This window comes from Tachyglossus aculeatus, chromosome 26, assembly GCF_015852505.1.
Source record: "Tachyglossus aculeatus isolate mTacAcu1 chromosome 26, mTacAcu1.pri, whole genome shotgun sequence".
In the NCBI taxonomy this organism is placed as follows: Eukaryota; Metazoa; Chordata; class Mammalia; order Monotremata; family Tachyglossidae; genus Tachyglossus; species Tachyglossus aculeatus.
Genome location: NC_052091.1, coordinates 9,452,942 through 9,471,778, shown reverse-complemented (window position 1 = coordinate 9,471,778; position 18,837 = coordinate 9,452,942). Strand labels below are relative to the sequence as shown.

General features: G+C 42.2%; 1 protein-coding gene across 2 annotated transcripts in view; it reads right to left on the bottom strand.

Moving 5' to 3' along the window:
* The window catches only part of MAP2K5 (mitogen-activated protein kinase kinase 5), a 241,509-nt gene that overhangs the window by 84,646 nt on the left and 138,026 nt on the right, over window positions 1-18,837 (bottom strand). Inside the window, exon 17 of one of the 2 annotated variants that reach the window (XM_038767364.1) lies at window positions 536-565. The exons of the other annotated variant lie outside the window; for it this stretch is intronic. Within the exon in view, the coding sequence (XP_038623292.1) occupies window positions 536-565 (30 nt within the window). The remainder of the gene's footprint in view (window positions 1-535; window positions 566-18,837) is intronic. 2 annotated transcript variants of the gene reach the window in all.

The window sequence follows — 18,837 nt, the reverse complement described above, 5'->3', positions numbered from 1 at the left end:
TTTTTTCGGGGGAGGAGGGAGAGGAAAAGAGTAGGGAGGAATTGCAAGGGGCAAGGACACATTCAAACTCAAATCTCTCAACGAACTGTGATGCCATTACATTGAATTCCGTTAGCAGAACATTAAAATGACAATCTCTACCAGATTATTTTCCTCCAAGGAGGCTAAAATCAAGCCATTATATCTAAAGTCAAGATCTGAAAGATCAAACAGGAAAAGGGAGCTTTTATATTCCATAAACTTGAGAATATGGTGTGGGATCGAGCTCGGTGATGGAAAACAATGCCAAAAATCTCACAAAGAAGGGGCATGAGGAACCCTTCCAGTCTTCTGAGAAAGAAAGAAAAAATCCGGAGTCAAAATATACCACCAAAAAAAATCAATAGAGATTTCCAAATGACTCTAAGATACCCACTTTTCAATTTAACAGGACAGATTTATTTGTATGTGGCTCAAATGTTCACAATTGCTCCCTGCACCTTCATACATAGGAATGAATGTCACAGTGGCAAACGACAGTAATGAACAATCTTACCTGAGGATATGGAAACCTCCCAAGAGCAAGCTGGGAAAGGAAATAATATTTGTCTAGTTATAGATTTGCATGCAGGGCAGATTCCCTTAAAACAGACAAGCGCTAAAATTCACCATTGTGCCCTGCAGTCTAAAAAGCCCCCCAAACCCACACAAAATTGTCATGCCATTGCACTGAGCTGTATTTAGAATGGACAGTCAAAGGCTGTTTGCCTGATGAAAGGTGTCTTTTGCTTAGGTTTCTGAATATTCACTGAATTTATTTTCTGGAGGGATCATCCAAAACTTCCCCCCCAAACTGCACATATTATTCAGGTTTTTGTGTGCACCCAAACATTTCAATCTGATTACAACATATGACACAACCTACTTTGACACCCTTCGTTTCTTAGACCCTTTATGTGAGACCTGTTGGTATTTAGTTAGCGTTTCTCTGCCTCGATCTTTCAGTCTACAAAATGGGGCAAACAATCATCTCACAGGGATATTCTGACCCTTCGATAAAGTGTCAAATGTGTTTCAAGATCAAAGAATGTCCTCTTCTATCCAATGGCAAAATAATGCTCCTATTACCATTTGTCTTCTCTAATCAGTTCCTATTTGGGGTGTTTCTTATGTGGCAGCAAAGCGATTTTGCCCATCATTATGCATGTATGAAAATATATCTGCACTTCCTGAAGTGGGGGAAGACAGGAAGGATTGTGAAACACTCTAATTAATCAAATCAGTCAATCGCAGTTGATGCATTTGATGTGACCTTGGGCAAGTCACTTCACTTCTCTGTGCCTCCGTTATCTCATCTGTAAAATGGGGATTGAGACTGTGAGCCCCAAGGGGACAGGGGCTGTGTCATAGTACAGTGCCTGGAACATAGTAAGCACTTAACAAATACCATAATTACTGCTGTTATTATTATTATTTTTTGAGTGTTTGCTGTGTGTGCAGGGCACTGTACTAAGCACAGGAAAGTACAACACAACAATATAATCTACACATTCCCTGCCCACAATGAGCTTACAGTCTATAGGGCTCAAAGTTGGAAACTGGACACCTGGCTTTTCAGGACTCCTAGCATCAGAACTATCTTTCATTCATTCATTCATACAATCACATTTACTGAGTGCTTACTGTGTGCAGAGCACTGTACAAAGCGCTTGAGAGAACACAATATAACAATAAGCAGAAGCATTCCCTGCTGCTCTAAAAACTTTGGGTAGTTTCTTAACCTTGCCCTTAGGTTCCTTGTTAGCTCGTTATGGGCAGGGAACTTGTCTGCTGTTGTACTGTACTCTCTCAGGTGCTTAGTACAGTGCTCTGCACCTAGTAAGTGCTCAATAAATACCATCGATTCTGAAAAATAGGAAGATGCAAAGGGAACATTTTAAGGCTTGGTGAATTGATACGTTTAAAGGATTTTAGGAAATGTCAAGGGTAGAGACATGGGGTTGGCGTTATTTTATGGGTTCGGGCCAGTGGTCCAGGGGGAAAGACCCTGCTGCTCTGGGAATTGGGAGACCTGGGTTCTAGCCCTGGTTCTGCCTGCTGTAGCTGTGCCATCAGTGGGGAAGGTTTCTGACTGAACAACCACCCGGGTGGACAGGCCCGAAACGTTGGCAATGACCACAGCAGCTACGAAGATAACTGTCACTGTAAGCTCGTTGTGGGCAGGGAATGTTTCAGTTTATTGTTGTATTGTACTCTTCCTAGCACTTAGTACAGTACTCTGCACACAATAAGCACTCAATAAATACGTTTGAATGAATGAATGAATGCCATTTGGGTCATTCACTCATTCATTCACTCAACTGAATTTATTGAGAACTTACTGTGTGCAAAGCACTCTACTAAATGCTTGGGAGAGTACACCATTACAATAAACAGACACATTCCCTGCCCACAATAAGCTTGTGGGTAAGAACGAGAGAGTGAATGGCTCCAGTCGCATCATTCTCAATCAATGGTATTTTTTTAAGTATTCGCTGTGTGCAGAGCATTGTACTAAGCACTTGGGAAAGTAATAATAATAACTGTGGTATTTATTAAGCCCTTACTATGTGCCAGGCACTGTTCTAAGTGCTGGGGCAGATACACGATCATCAGGTTGGACACAGTCCCTGTCCCACATAGGGCTCATAGTCTTAATCCCCATTTTACAGATGAGGGAACTGAGGCCCAGAGAAATGAAGTGACTCGCCCAAGGTCGCACAGCGGACAAGTGGTGGAACCGGGATTAGAACTCAGGTCCTTCTGACTCCTAGGCCCGGGCGCTATCCACTAGGCCATGCTGTTTCTCTAGGCCAATAGAGTTGGCAGGCACCACAGGGAGTTTACGGTCCTCAGGGGAGGCAATGACATCAATTCCTTAGTGCAGGTTCTCAGTCCTGGATCTCAGGACTGAGGTTCTTCCGTCACTCCTGACGGGGAGCTTCACTGGCATTAAGTTAAAAAAAAAATCCTACTTCACGATTCAAGATCTATACATCTCTTCTCACCCAAACGGGAGTCTAAGGAGATCCCGGGTGAAAGTTTCCTTTCTCCTGAGATTTTTTTTTAATAGTAAGTGTGCTTATTGCACATGCTCATAAGAATTCCCATTAATAACTGGAATCATGCAGCTTAATCTCCTTACACCATGCTGAACGTTAACCCTTACTATTCTGTAAATACATGGCTTCATGCCAATGGGAGTCTGCATAATGATTTAGGAGTCACCATCCTGGTCTGTCATGTCAATAATGTGCTGATTAAGGGTCCCCTTCCATTCTCTTTTGACACGACAGAGTGACAGTTTAGATAGAGCTGCTGCCTATTATCCTATTGATCTGTGGGGTATTAGTTTGGCACATTTATTTATTCAGAGTTAACCCCCCTATCCATCTCCAAAGGGAAGTTCTCTCAACTAAAAAGGGCTAAAGATTATTTTTTTAAAATATAGAAATTTTAAGGTCCCAGAATTCAAAGCATTTTCACTGCCCCTCCTGGGCTAATAGGGTCAGGTTTGGCGAAGGACCTCGTTGTGGCCAAAGCCTGTATTTCAGATGGCTGCCAAGCACCAATCAATCAATTCATCATATTTCTTGAGCAGTTACTGTGTGCAGAGCAGTGAGTAATAGTAATAATAATAATGGTATTTGTTGAGCACTTACTATGTGCAAAGCACTGTTCTAAGAGCTGGTGTAGATACAAAGTAATCAGGTTGTCCCACGTGGGGCTCAAAGTCTTAATCCCCATTTTACTGATGAGGTTACTGAGGCACAGAGAAGTTAAGTGACTTGACCAAAGTCACACATCTGATAAGTGGCGGAGCTGGGATTAGAACCCATGCCCTTACTCCCAAGCCCGTACTCTTTCCCCTAAACCATGCTGCTTAAGTGCTTGGGAGAGTACACTATAACAGAGGTGGCAGATACATTCTACCAACATATCATGAGAATTAGCATGGCCTAGTGGATAGACCACGGGCTTGGGAGTCAGAAAGACCTGGGTTCTAATCCCAGCTCCGTCACTTGTGTGCTGTGTGACTCTGGGCAAGTCACTTCACTTCTCAGTGCTGCAGTTCCCTCATCTGTAAAATGGGGATTGAAACTGTGAGCCCCACATGGTACAGGGGCTGTGTCCACCTTGATTTGCTTGTATCTGCCCCAGTGCACAGCACAGTGCCTGGTACATAGTACGCGCTTAACAAATACGATCATCATCATTACCATATGTTCCCTGCCCACAACAAGCTAGTGCAACTTGTTAGTTAAGGTGCTAGGCCAACTCTAATGCACCACAGAGGGCACTTGTCACAATTCAGTGGCTCCAATGAGAGGCCTATTCAAACTGGATTCAGGTTCTGGACAGTGCCTCAGTCTTGACAGTGAAAGCAAAGAAAAAGTGGTCAGATCAAACTCTCCGTACATTTCGTGAATCTCCCGAAACTCCAACAATCATTTTGTCTTCCTCTGGCAGTATCTTCTGAAAGATCAGGCTATCGCAGCCTTGTAAATTCCCACTTTCCTACTTGCCCAGAGAAGGCCTGAGAATGGCACAGGTAAGAACAACACTTTTGCCATTTAACTACTTGGGTAAATCTCACAATATTGGGTGGGAGAGAGGAGTTCACAAAACTGTAAATTCCCCCTTTAGACTTTAAGCTCCTTGTGGGCAGGGACCAATGTCTACTAACTCGGTCGCATTATAATACTAATAATAATGATTATAATTGCGTTACTTGCTAAGTGCTTACTGTGTGTCACACAACTGCTATAAGTGCTGGGGTAGATACATGTTCATCAGGTTGGACACAGTCCCTGTCTCACATGAGGCTCACAGTCTAGGTAGGAGGGAGTAGAATTTAACCTCCATTTTGCAGATGGGGTAACTGAAGCCCAGAGAAGTGAAGTGACTTGTCCAAGGTCACAAAGCAGACACGGGGCAGAGCTGGGATTAGAACCCAGGTCCTCTGACTCCCAGATCCGAGCTCTTTCCACTAGGCTGTGCTGCCTCTAGCAGTCTACCAAGTGCTGAGTACAGTGTTCTACGTGCAGGAAGTGCTCAGTAAGTGCTCACTGATGAGAGGCTTAGGTCACTTTGAATTAAGGAAATTTTCATTTAGTGAGGAACCACACATTCCTTTCATTACACCTTCTCATCACAACTTGCCAAATCCTGTCCCTTTTCAACAACTATCCCTCGGGATGAATGGGCTTGAAGATCAGCAAGGCCTAACAGAAAGGGCCCGGGTCTGGGATTCAGAGTCCCTGGGTTCTAATCCCAGGCCCGCCACTTGACTGCTGTGTGAGAGTGGGCAAGTCATTTAGCGTCTCTGTGCCTCAGTCTCCTCAACTGCAAAATGGGGATGCAATCCTGTTCTCCCTCCTATTTAGAATGTGAGTCCCGTGTGGAACAGGGATTGTTTCTGACCTGATTGACAAGTATCCACCCAAGCACTCAGAACAGTGCCTGACACATAGCAAGCACTTAACAAATATACTACTACTACTATAGTATGCCCCTGAGCAGTTTTACGGGATTCCAGACCCTGCCACTGGAAGGGAGAAGGCCTCCGTTCTCTATTCATGACTAGCAGGGGCCACTTTTCCAGCAACATGATGTCCTCCTTCCCAGAGAATGGCATTCCTAAATTTTATTAATCTTGCATACAAATTGTGACCTCTCCTATGGAAGCAGATACTCTTACTATTGGGCTGTCACAGAAGACAGGACATTTTTTTAAGACAAGAGTGAAGATTTCCTTAACTTTCTTCATTTACCGGCATTTCTGGGCATCATACGCCCAGAATGTCTGTCTCCCCATCTATACTGTAAGCTCCCTGTGGACAGAAAACAAATGTCAACTCTATTTTACTGTCCTCTCCCAAGCGCTTAGTATAGTGCACTTCGCGTAGTAAGAGCTCAGTATATTCCACTGATTGATTTATTGACAATGACATGGGAAGCAGTGTGGCCTAGTGGAAAGAGTACAGGCCTGGGAATCAGGGGACCCAGGTTCTAATCCCCACTCTGCCCTTTCCCTGCTCTGTGACTTCTTAGTTTGTGAACCCCTTGTGGGACAGGGACTGTGTCTCCATCTAATTATCTTTTATCTACCCTAGTGTTTAGAACAGTGCTTGGCATAAAGTAGGAGCTTTACAAATACTATAATTATTATCATTACTATTACTCATAATAATAATAATTTTGTACCACTTTGTATGAGAAGCAGCGTGGCTCAGTGGAAAGAGCCCGGGCTTTGGAGTCAGAGGTCATGGGTTCAAATCCCAGCTCTGCCAATTGTCAGCTGCGTAACTTTGGGCAAGTCACTTAACTTCTCTGTGCCTCAGTTACCTCATCCATAAAATGGGGATTAAGACTGTGAGCCCCCAGGGGACAACTTGATCACCTTGTAACCTCCCCAGCACTTAGAACGGTGCTTTGCACATAGTAAGCGCTTAATAAATGCCATTATTATTATTATTATTACTTCCCCACTTACACATTCATAACTACCCACGCTTCTGAAAACAGTGATTTACACACTCTACTACTAGTTAAGCACGTACTGACCCACATATCCATCTTTCCATTCTTCTTTTCCTCCACTCCAAAATTATTTCACATCCTCTCAGCTAGACTGTTAGCTCCTTGAGGGCTAGTGATCGTGTCTTCTCACTCTACTGGACTTTCCTAAACACTTAACGACGTGCTCCGCATCCAATCGGCCTTCAATAAACATCATGGATTGATTGATAATGAAATTTCCAGTTTCGTGTTTTATACTACTGCCCGGTAAAGGAAAAGGAAATACAGAGCTACCAAAATAACTGTCCTTATAAGATGACACTTCTGATGGACTGCTTTTATCAGAATGTGTGGTAGATGATGGACAATCACGTCCAAATAGCCACAGATTATGATAATGTTTTCCCCAGACATTCTTTTATCAAGCTTTTATCTGAGACTAAATAAGGAAAAGGCCTTTGAGTAGACATGAGGAACAAGTTCTTGATGAAGCTGTCATAAGTTAAAAAAAATAAAAACAAAGAAGGCAGTTCAGGAAAGAGAGAGCAAACACTGGGTGAAAATTTCTAAAATAGCCCAACCCACGGCAATTCTGCGCCTTCTACCCCTACTGCTCTATTGATCTCTTCCCAGCTTCTCTTTCCTCCTGTTTTTATTGTCAAGGTATTATAAATTAGGAAACTTACCAAAGAGAGTATGTAATCTTCCCCGAAATGGCCTGCAGATATGTCACTGTACTAAATGTGTTTCAGATTTAATGAAGCTTTAATGTCCTTTTTAATTTTGCCTGTTTCTGTATCACCAGGGGTCGAGCAAGGCAATCAGCACTCAAGAGGGTGGTTTGGTTTAAAACTAGGAAAAAACTCATTTGCTTATGAGTTGCACTGTATTTTCTTAATTAAATTTACTGAGTAAAATGGTTTAAGTTCAGCCAACCAATGACCTTTGTGTGTAGATTTAGATTTATAAATAGGTTAACAGTTAAGGCAAAAAAAAAAAAACCAAACAAAAAACCCAAACCCAAGAAAACAAACAGATTAAGGGCTACACCAATAGTTTTGCTCTCTTTATAATCTTTACAAAAGAAGCACTTAAATGTAGGCAGTTTAACCTCCAATAATAAAAAAAAGCACACAAAAATATAGAAGCCCAACAGCTATGGCAATCTATCAAAAGACTCTCACTTCCCTTCTCCTCCCAGGTGGGAACAGCTCACAAAGTGAAAGCTGTGGAAATCTTTTTGCCCCCCTTTACTGGGTTCTATTTAGCATTAAACAATAAAAAAGCTGTATTTTAATTTGGAATACTTAAGATTCAGCAAGCTGCTGAGCACTGTGTTCGTTGTGGGGAACTTACTATTTGAAAGGAGAAAAAGGGAGGCTCCAAAAAGAACTGCTAGCTGGGAATACATTAAATAACACTGAACGGCTGCAAAACCACAACATTCCTCTGGTTTCATTGCATACTGATCTTTAGCTGTCTCCTGGATTCCAGAGGAAACTCTGCAATACTCGGAAGGATTTATGTACTTTTAAGTGCTCGAGTCTTGACGTCTGAATCAAGAAGATGTGAAACTCATGAGGAATGTAAGAGGAAGAAACAGTAAAGTTTAAGCGGCAGAGTTAGGAAAGAGAATCCTTCTATTTCACAGAAATGAAAGTGATCTCAATTGACAGTAAGAGTGATTACCACTAGGGATGCCATAATTGGTGAAAGGAAACTACACGATCAATAAAAAACTGCAAAAAGTTCACGGTCCTGTTATAGATCATAGCACTTCTTCCTTGGATCGTCGACTATGTTGGGCAAGTTGTTTTTTAAGTTTACACTTACACTCCCAATTTGGGTGTCTTCAAAATTCCTAATTTAGATACATTCTGTGTTTCTGTACAACTGCAAATTGAAAATAAACTCTTACAATACAGTCAATGATCTAGCTGAAGGGGGGCTTTATAGTCTGAAATGCTCTAAAATTTGTTCTTAATTACCTCATACACATTTTACACAATTAAATTTCCATCTAAGGATTTTGCATTTAGACTGTGCACTGCAGTTAAGCCTGCATTTTATGGAAAAGCAACAGTCAGTGTGTAACATTCACACACAGGAAACTTTTAAAAAAATCAGACTTAAGTACTGGATTAGGTAAAATTCCCTCGTGACATTTCACTCCAAGACTAATTCACACCTTCCCAGCCAGATAGATAGCTTAAATCATCTGAAACTATCCCAGCAAAGGACCTTAATAAATATTAAAGACCTCAAAATCTGCCCGAAGATTTTTACTTTTCTTCTCATAGATCAATTTCACTGTCCTCTTATTGCACAGTTAAAAAAAGCATCCAAAGAATATAACAGCAATTTACCAGTGTTAAAGTGCTTGGGAGGTGAAACTGACAACAAAGAACAACCAAAACACAAAGCATCTTGAAGTAGGGTTTCAATTAAATGTGCAGGATTTAGTAATGTGGGACAAAAAAAAAAAAGAAAAAAAAGAGTTACAAATTAATTTAATCTTCTGCCTATAGTTTGCAGCTGCACTCCAAAGTGTCTAGGGCTTAAGAACAAAGCCTTGAAAGGCCTCAGTGTGAGGGAAGCTTCAATTTTTAATGTATAACGCCATTAGCTGATAACTTGTGGAATCTACAACCCCCGCAGAGGGGCATAAGTGCGAGTAACAGAGACGGATGAAGTGACATATTTGTTCACGTCGAGAACTATGAGGAAGAGGGTTATTACTGACGCCATCGGGCCCAACAGAAATATGCCCTAATAACCTTTGGGACGCTTCCCGTTATCAGTTCCCGCTACATAAACTATATTAAAATCGAAACCTAATTCACTTTAATTAAAGACAATTAGTTTGGTTCCACATTTTTTTAGAACCCGTGCGCTATTAAAATACATGGCCAATGTGAGCCCACTGTTGGGTAGGGACCATCTCTATATGTTGCCAACTTGTACTTCCCAAGCACTTAGTACAGTGCTGTGCACACAGTAAGCGCTCAATAAATACAATTGATTGATTGATATACGATATGACAAACTTAATTTTCAAGGTCCACAGATTCACTGCATCCTCCTTTAATCGATGGCCCTTGAACATTAAGTTTGTCACTGATGAATACGTCCATCCAGAAACTGGCTATTAAAACTATTTATTTCCACCTTCCTCTTCTTCAAGGGGAGAGGAAAATCACGAATCCGCCAATACTGGATTTCTGTACTCTATTACCTTCGAGAACCTTCAGGAGTCTCATAACCACAAAAACATTTGGGTCTTTGCTCTGCAGATGGGGAAACTGAGGCACCAACATTTACATAAATTGCCTGAGCTGAGAGAGACAGGTTGGGTTCAGATACCCCTCCTTCTTGATGACTGTTTGCAGGTAAACAAAGTGTACTGGCTCTTGAGCCCCATCTCGGGATGGAAACTGGAGACTTTCCAGTTCTCTACTGGTCTCAGTTGTGGGAGGGAGAGTCAAGCAGAGGCCTACCCATTTCATTCCTAGTTTGGGCACTGGCTAGTGAGTGGCAGGCACTCTGCTGCTGGTCAAAACTTACCCATGCCGGGCAGCAGCGGCATGGGAGAGGGTCGTGGGTGGAGACTCAATTTTACTGCGCAGAAGAAGGCAATGGTAAACGGCTTCTGGATTTTGACGGAGAAAACGCTACGGATCCACTACCGTAAGGATCACGGATGGAGGGCGGGGGCCTTCTGGGAAAATTGTGTCTGTGGAATTGCTATGGGTCGGAAACGGCTCAACAGCATAAAGCAAGACAATTTCTAGATTAGCTCTAGAAAACACAGTGTCTTCTTCACGTGCTGAAAAATAAAAATGTGGGCATTTTCGCCAATCATCCTGCCTGAAGTGAAAGCACTGTCCTCTGGAGTTTCTGCGGCCAACACATTTTATTTTCCTGGAGTAGAAACTGCTCGGTTATGAATGTGCAAATCACTAGAGAAGCAGTATGATGCAGTGGATAGAGCAGGGGCCTGGGAGTCAGAAGGTCATGGGTTCTAATCCCGCTATGCCACTTGCCTGCTGTGTGACCTTGGGCAGGTCGCTTCACTTCTCTGGGGCTCAGTTACCCCTTCTGTAAAATGGGGATTGAGACCGTGAGCCTCATGTGGGGCAAGGACTGTGTCCAAACGGATATATTGTATCCATCCCAGTGCTTAGTACAGTGCCTGGCATGTAGTAAGTGCTTAACAAATACCACAACTATTATTATTATTATTTAGGCCTTTCTTCCCAACAAGATCACTCAGACCATTAAGCCCAGGTCTGGGTTGCAAAAAAGAGGGTATGCCTTCCCTCTAGACTGTAAACTCGTTGTGGGCAGGGAATGTGCCTGTTACATTGTTGTACTGTACTCTCCCAGGAGCTTAGTACAGTGCTCTGCACCCAGTACGCACTCAACAGATATGACGGACTGAATGAATGAATACAAGTGCCTCGTGTCTGTCAATCTTGCAGCACAACTGTAAATAATGACTTTAACTTAAAGGGCTTGAATGTGGTCCTTCCCAAAATGAAGCAATCCAACAGTACACTCCTCTGCCACGCCTAAGGTTCTGGGTTCTTCCCAGCAAATTAGTACTAATAATCATAATACAGTAAAGAAGGCATTCCAAATAAATGTCTCTAATAGTGTGAGGTTTTTTTTTAATTAGAGATGGGCTTATTACAGTGGGTACTTAAATGGAGGGCAACAGTGATTCACAAGTACAATATCCTAATGCTGTTCCTTTAATTGCTTTATTTGTTTCACCATTCAAAACGACTGCCAGCTGCAGCCTCGCTCAATGCTGAAAAAAGCATGATACATTGAGGTCTCAACCTGGGCAAACTGTACCTAAACTTACACTTTATTGCCGCTTAGTTCACAATCTTCGCCTAATATAGGGTTACCTCCCAGTGCAGCAAGAGGATAAATCATCCTGGAATATTACTCGGGCAAAGTTTAGCTGTGACTGGAGCATATGGCCTTTCGAGCCACTGAAGCAAAGGCCCATAAAATACACTAATTACTGGAAGTTATGGTCACTGAGTGATTGATAGCGCTCTGCAAGGCAACTTCCTCATTTTCAGCTCATCCGCCACAGAGCGATTATTAATTCATGACCCAGCCCTTGGGCACTTCTACCTTTACCTCGAATTCTCCCTCTCCCCAACTACTGCAGCAGCCGGACACCGTCTTTTTTCATGGCGATGGCTGGGTAAAGATGATCCCAAGTGGATTTCCTGCTGAGGGCCATTGTTCTGATTCTTTAGCTCCTTCGCCCCCAGTAGTAATAATAATTACGGTATTTGTTCGGCGCTTACTATGTGCCAAGCACTGTTCTAAGCACTGGAGTAGATACAAGGTAAATCAGGTTGTCCCACACGGGGCTCACAGTCTTAATTCCCATTTTACAGATGAGATAACTGAGGCACAGGGAAGTTAAGTGACTTCCCCAAGATCACAGAGCTGAGAAGTGGCAGTCTTTCACAATTCCCAAAGCCTCCCCTCACTCGCCCCCTGCCCCTCAAATAATAATAATAATTATGGCATTTGTTAGGCACTTACTGTGTCAGGCACTGTACTAAACGCTGGGGTGGATACATGCAAATACGGTTGGACACGGCCCCTGTTCCACGTGGAGGTCGCAGTCTCAATCCCCATTTTGCAGTTGAGGTAACTGAGGCACAGAGAAGTTAAATGAATTGCCCAAGGTCACACAGCAGACACTTGGTGGAGTCGGGATTACAACTCATGACCTTTGACTCCTAGGCCTGTGCTCTATCCACTATGCCATGTCAAAAGCCCACCCATACAGAAATGGCTAAAAGAAAAAGCTATCTACGTGTGCTTGTCAGTCCACAAATTCAAGGCTAGACTGCAGTGGCCCCTTTCAATTATATTATAGTAAATACGGGACCATTACCAATCATTCCTCCGAGCAACAACAACAAAAAACCCTACATAGTGTTTCCCCATGCTGCAGCTCAGCAGTTACCTTACTCATTCTGTGTTGATTACGATCGGTTGTTCTACTCAGTGCAATGGTAATTACAATATTTGAGTAGATCTCTCAATCTCGAATCATTAAAACAGAACTACAAAGACCTCTATGATGGGTACTGGACACACAGGAAATGCAGGCTTTGAATTTTACTGTAACAATGACAAATGAGTCCATTTTTAAACTTTATAACTGAAACATGAATTTACAGGGGCCAAGTTGATAGATCGGACAATCCTCTACTAAGTGTGGCCCTCTTAATATGAAGATATGAGCTCTGGCACACCTGCGGTGATAAGCATTCTCAGCATCAGGTGCTTATCAACTTCCAAAATTCTGGACTGGAGGTGTGATTTCAGGCTGACTAGCGGAGATTCTGTAGAGTCATTTTTTTCATGTTATACCTTTTTCTGGGACTACCACCCAGAGAAGACTCGAATAGCAAGGGTTGTCAATCATCCGTAAATAAAAAACCTCTGCTTATTTGTCATTATTATAGAATGATTTGTAGCTACTGAAATAACTATTCTTCAACCTCTAAGCACCATTGGTTATTTGCGTAGTCGCTCATAAAAGTAAGGGTGATTTTTATTAGTTTAGAGAAGGTTGGGCTGTGTCCAGGAAAAAATGTAAAACACATCATATTGAATCTACTGCAATGTGCCCAAATCCATCTAATGTGTTCAATTAGTTTAGCAAATATTTTAACCCCCAAAGTTAAGAGTGAGGAAATAACACTCTTTTAACATGTTCATTTCATGTTGACCTTGTATCTTCTGGGAACAGGCATTCTTCATTATTTTTTTCTATGGCATTTCTTAGGCACTTACTATTTGCCAGACACTGTACAAAGCGCTGGAATAGAGGCAAGCTAATCAGGTTGGACACTGTCTTAATCCTCATTTTACAGATGAGGTAACTGAGGCAACAGAAACGTGAGGTGACTTGCCCAAGGTCACACAACAGATGGAAGGCGAAGCAGGGATTACAACCCAATGACGACAGCAGTCTTTCAGGCACAACTCTGATGAATCAATCGTTCATATTTACTGAGCACTTACTGGGTGCAGAGCACTGTACTAAGCGCTTCGGAGAGTACCATATAACAGAGCTGGTAGACAGGTTCCCTGCCCATGGCGAGCTTGCAGTCTAGAGATGAGCTCACAGCATTTCCTGTATTTTTCATTCTGAGCCCACAGTTTTGAAACGGGCTGTATGAATTTCAGATGCCTCTGTTCACACCAGGCTTCGGACTGGTCTTCAGACCTCAATCTGACCGGTGGTATTCACTTTCTTCGGTCGCTTCAAAGCCAGTCAAGTTCAAACAGAACTGACCAGATCAAGTCCATTTACTGCCTCGATCCCTGAAGAGAATCCAATGCAAATGGACCCTCTGCTCTCTTCATGCTCATTTAACTGGCTCTTGCCATGTGGGGGGAGACTGGAGAGAGTTAAATCCACTGTCCATGTCTCCTACTGGCATGGTGGAAAGAGCATGATGCTTGGGAGTCAGAAGAAATGGGTTCTAATCCCAGTTGTGCCTGCCCTGTAACCATGGACAAGTCACTTAGCCACCTCCTGCCTCAGTGTCCTCATCTGTAAAATGGGGGTAAAATGTCTCTTCTCCCTCCCTCTTAGACTAAGTCCCATGAGGGTCAGGAACTCTGTCTGAACTGATAATTCTATATCTACCCCAGTGCTGGGCAAATAATGGGTGCTTATTGAACTCTGTGATTATTATATTATTAGTTTGTCCACGGGAGATCAGATGCAGGCCTTTTATTATCCCACTCGTCCCGGAGAGGGGGGTGCCTATGCTCTTTTTGGTTTCAATCTTTGGGGGTTCTGCTGGGAGTGAGTGCCCACCAATGCCAATTTATTGCTGACCATTTTGACCTTGAAAGCTATCAGCAATGGACCGGAGCAGTATCTCTGCGAATGGGCAGCAAATAACTCATCAGTTGATAACCAGTTCTCTTCCCTACCAATTTGGGTGGTCCGTTTAGCTAAAGCTGCACTAATAATCTTCCAGAGTGATCACCTGATCGACTGATGTACATCAGAGTCTGTGACTTCTAATTAATGTCTTTTTTGGAACATCTCTATATTGACAACATCTCCCTTCTTAGATGGTAAATCCTTTGAGGGCAGGGATTTTGACAAACCTGATTTTATAATTCCATGGTCCTTGGGACAGTACTCTGTGCCCAGTAGGTGCTCAGTAAATATCCGATAATGATACTCTTTGATGATGATGATGATAAGAGTGAATAATACTATGTGGTGAAGATTTATTCATTCAATCATATTTATTGAGCACTTACTGTTTGCAGGGCATTGTACTAAGCTTCTGGGAGAGGACAATATAACAATAAGTAGACACTTTCCACACCCATGTGAGTTTTCAGTCTACAGGACAGGCTTACAGTCTAGAGGACCATTGCTAAGGGCAATATGAAGCTGAAAACCGGGCCACGAATGGGAATTCCTCATGACTGAAGAAAAATGGCCAACATTCCTTTTCCCTTGGGATTCAGCAATTAAAAGCAGTGTGGCCTAGTGGAGATGGTTCTAATCTTTGGAAAATAACAAATGCCATTAAATAAACCCGAATGGCAGGTGACAAAATAGGTTGCCAACACCAGTGCTAAAAGAAATGTAAGTGCATTGCCATTTTTATTATATCTGGTTCAGTGCATTGCTTCTGTGTTCTCTTTATGTGCTCTTTTCTTGTTGCCTCATGAGTCTGTTCTGGCATCTTATTTGTTTCTGCATGCTGACCAACACCAAAAACCAGTTGGGCTTATCTACACACTGAAACAGTTTTAAAGATCTTAATCTGCAGTCTGTCAACCCTTCTTGGGAAAAAAGTCTTTCCTATTACAAAATAAATATGTGCATACATATCGCTCAATTCTTTTATAGTCCTTGCCTTATCCACTCCTTTCTGCCACTTGGAAAAATGAAACGGCTTTGTATTATAGAAGTATTACAAAGAAAAAAAACAATCAAGATACATAGCCTACCTATGCATATATATAGGATATGGATATACATACATATCTATGGGTAGGTATCTTGAATCACCACAACATAGATATGCAAATGATGTTACTTTGCTGTCAACTCTTAAGACAATCACCCTGTGAAGTAAGATTTCATTTAGATAAAATTTTTATTACTAATTTATAAAATCACAGGGTTCATAATGAAAATTCAGACATAACCTTAACTTCAGTGGCAGCAGAAAAAATGCTGGAAATTAATTTCACTTGATAACCAAAAAAGAGTCTTAAAGAAAAACAGTCAACAAGAATTTATCGAGTGCCCCCAGGGTACACAGCACTGTACTGGCCTCTTTAAATAGACTTCAGATTAATTCATTTTACAAAAAAAAATGCCCAATTTTACCAAATGGAGTCTGATAATATATCTTGGTGTTCTAATATATGAGAGCAGGAAAGCTATTTTTTAAGGCTTCTTCCATTTACGTTCATTTCTTTACCTTAAATCTACTTTTCAAGCTAGGTCCTTACACAACCTTGAGGTGGAATATGATGGTAGCTAGAAGGTTTTGTCTGACAGGAGAGGAGATGGGCCCATGTAGAAAGGCTCGTGACTATGTGTGTATCTTTCAACTAGATATTATAAATGACTTATTTATCAATATTAATGTCTGTCTCCCCCACTAGATTAGCTCTTTATGGGTGGGGAACGTATCTGCTAATTCTGTTGTACTGTACTCTCCCAAGTGCTTAGTACAGTGCTTTATGGTAAGCGCTCAATAAATTCCATTGATTGACTGACTGACCTATCAAAACGGCATTTGTTCCTCTGGATTCTGTTTTGGCTATAGCTTAGGACCCGAGGATGCTACAGGTATGAGAGAGTGCTTGTCCTTCTCTTCCAAATCCCTTCTGCATCACCCTGACTTGCTCCCTTTATTCACCCCCGAGCCCCACAGCACTTACGTCCATATCTGTCATTTATTTAAATCTATTAATGTCTGTCTCCCCCTCTGGACTGTCAGTTCCTTGTAGGCAGGGCAAATGTCTGTTATATTGTTCTACTGTACTTTCCCAAGTGCTTAGTACAGTGCTCTGTACATAGTGCTTGATAAATATGATTGACTGACTGCTGTGACTAAGGGCTGCAGCCTTCAAAAAAAACCCCCAACCCCCCCAAAAAAACCTATAAGTTAGTCAACAGACACTTAGAGTAACACCCGTCCCCATGTTAATAGATGTTATTTCTTTAGTGACCATGACCTCGTGCAGTTCTCCATATCTTTGCTTGTCTTGAGACACCTTCCTCCTCCGCCTCCTTGGCTTTCATCATTTAACACATCACTCAAACCACTTCAATGAAACAGTGATCATGTTGAAGAGAGGTCTCCCAGGACCCGGTGACATACCAATTAACAAAGCACACGGAGCCAAATTGTTCTGTGCATTGGACCCCAGAGACCAGCACGGAGGGGGAAGGAAAACAAAGAGGTGCAAAGGGCACTGGAGCGAAAAGAGCAAAGATACGTGCACCAGAAATGCTTCCCTGAAAATGCCGGTGGTTGAAAAACTCATCCACAGCTCAACTAGCAAGATCCTTTAAATGAGTCTTCAGATAAAGTTCCAAGCAAGGCATTCATCCTGAGCACTATGCAACCTAGTCTTGGAAGACAGGAATGTCACACTTCTCATTTTACCGTTGGACCAGAATTGTGAGCTGTTTGAGAACAGGGATCATGTCTACCAACTCTACTGCACTGTACTCTCCCAAGCGCTCAGTACAGTGCTCTGCACACAGAAGGTGCTGAAATGTGACTGAAGGACTGATTGATTCCCCATTGGTCTATCGTGAAACAAACATGGTCTTAAGCTGTGGATTTGCCATTTAAGGAAGAAGGGACTGGGTATCTGTTGCATCTTATTCTTCATTCATTCATTCAATCATATTTACTGAGCACTTACTGTGTATACAGCACTATACTAAGCACTTGGGAGAGTACAATATAACAATAAATAAACAAATTCCTTGACCATGGGCTTACAGTCTAGAGACGAGCTTACAGTCTTGCATATAAGACTCTCAACCCAAATTAATTTACATGCTAATTTTGCACTCTGACATAATACATACATATATATATATGAATATACATATACACAAATTCAGTCATTGCATATATATAAATGTCTATATATGTAAACATATACAATGACAATTCGCATATGTACATGCAGTGACTGAATTTGTTAAAATCATCAAAATGAACCAACACCCTGGGAATTTCTAATGGGAAGTTGGAAGTTAAACATGCAGCATGGCGTAGTGGATAGAGCATGGGCTTAGGAGTCAAAAGGTCATGGGTTCTAATCCCGGCTCTGCCACTTGCCTGCTCTGTGACCTTGGGCAAGTCACTTCATGTCTCTGGGCCTCAGTTCCCTCATCTAGAAAATGGGGATTGAGTCCGTGAGCTCCATGTGGGACAGGGACCGTGTCCAGCCCAACCTGCTTGCATCCACCCCAGTGCTTAGTACAGTGCCTGGCACAAAGGAAGTGCTCAACAAATGCCATAATACTTCTTCTTCTTATAATTATTATTAAGTTCTTGGCAACTTCTGCAAATCATGTAATAATGGGCAGAATTTTTGAAGTTACAAAAACATGAATCCACCAAGAACACCTAAAAATTAACCCAGAACCAGAAAACCCAGTGACTTGGTCGCCTTCCTCTTCTACTCAGTGCTTAGAACAGTGCTTTGCACATAGTAAGCGCTTAACAAATGACATCATTATTATTCTACACCAGAATTCCCCAAATCTCCGTGATGCAGTCAGAGCTCGATCCTGCCCGCCTGTATACCCCAACCAGGAGGCTGCAGAGCCTGTGTAATCATCATCAGAATGAGTACACAGAAGAGCTGATTTTCCATGATATGCACACGAATATCCTGGGGCAGGATTCAGTCTTCTGCTTTGTCCTAGTCCACAAATTCTGCATTATAATTCTACTTAAACCTCTTGTTAGCTAAACTCGCCTGCCCTGGGTTTAGGCAAGTCTGTAGCCTCGCAACCTGAGGGATCCCTGGATGACGAAACAGACTCTGGGATTGTCGGCAATCCCCATCAAAATCACTGTACCTACTCTTCCTGCCCCCGGAAAGGGAGGACAGGAGCATCCTCTACACATGTAGACAGTGCCTTTTACACTGCTAAAAAAAACCCCTATACATACTGTAAAAACATGTCTTAGTTCTTCACTCTTTTACCCCACTGTTGTCCCTTTG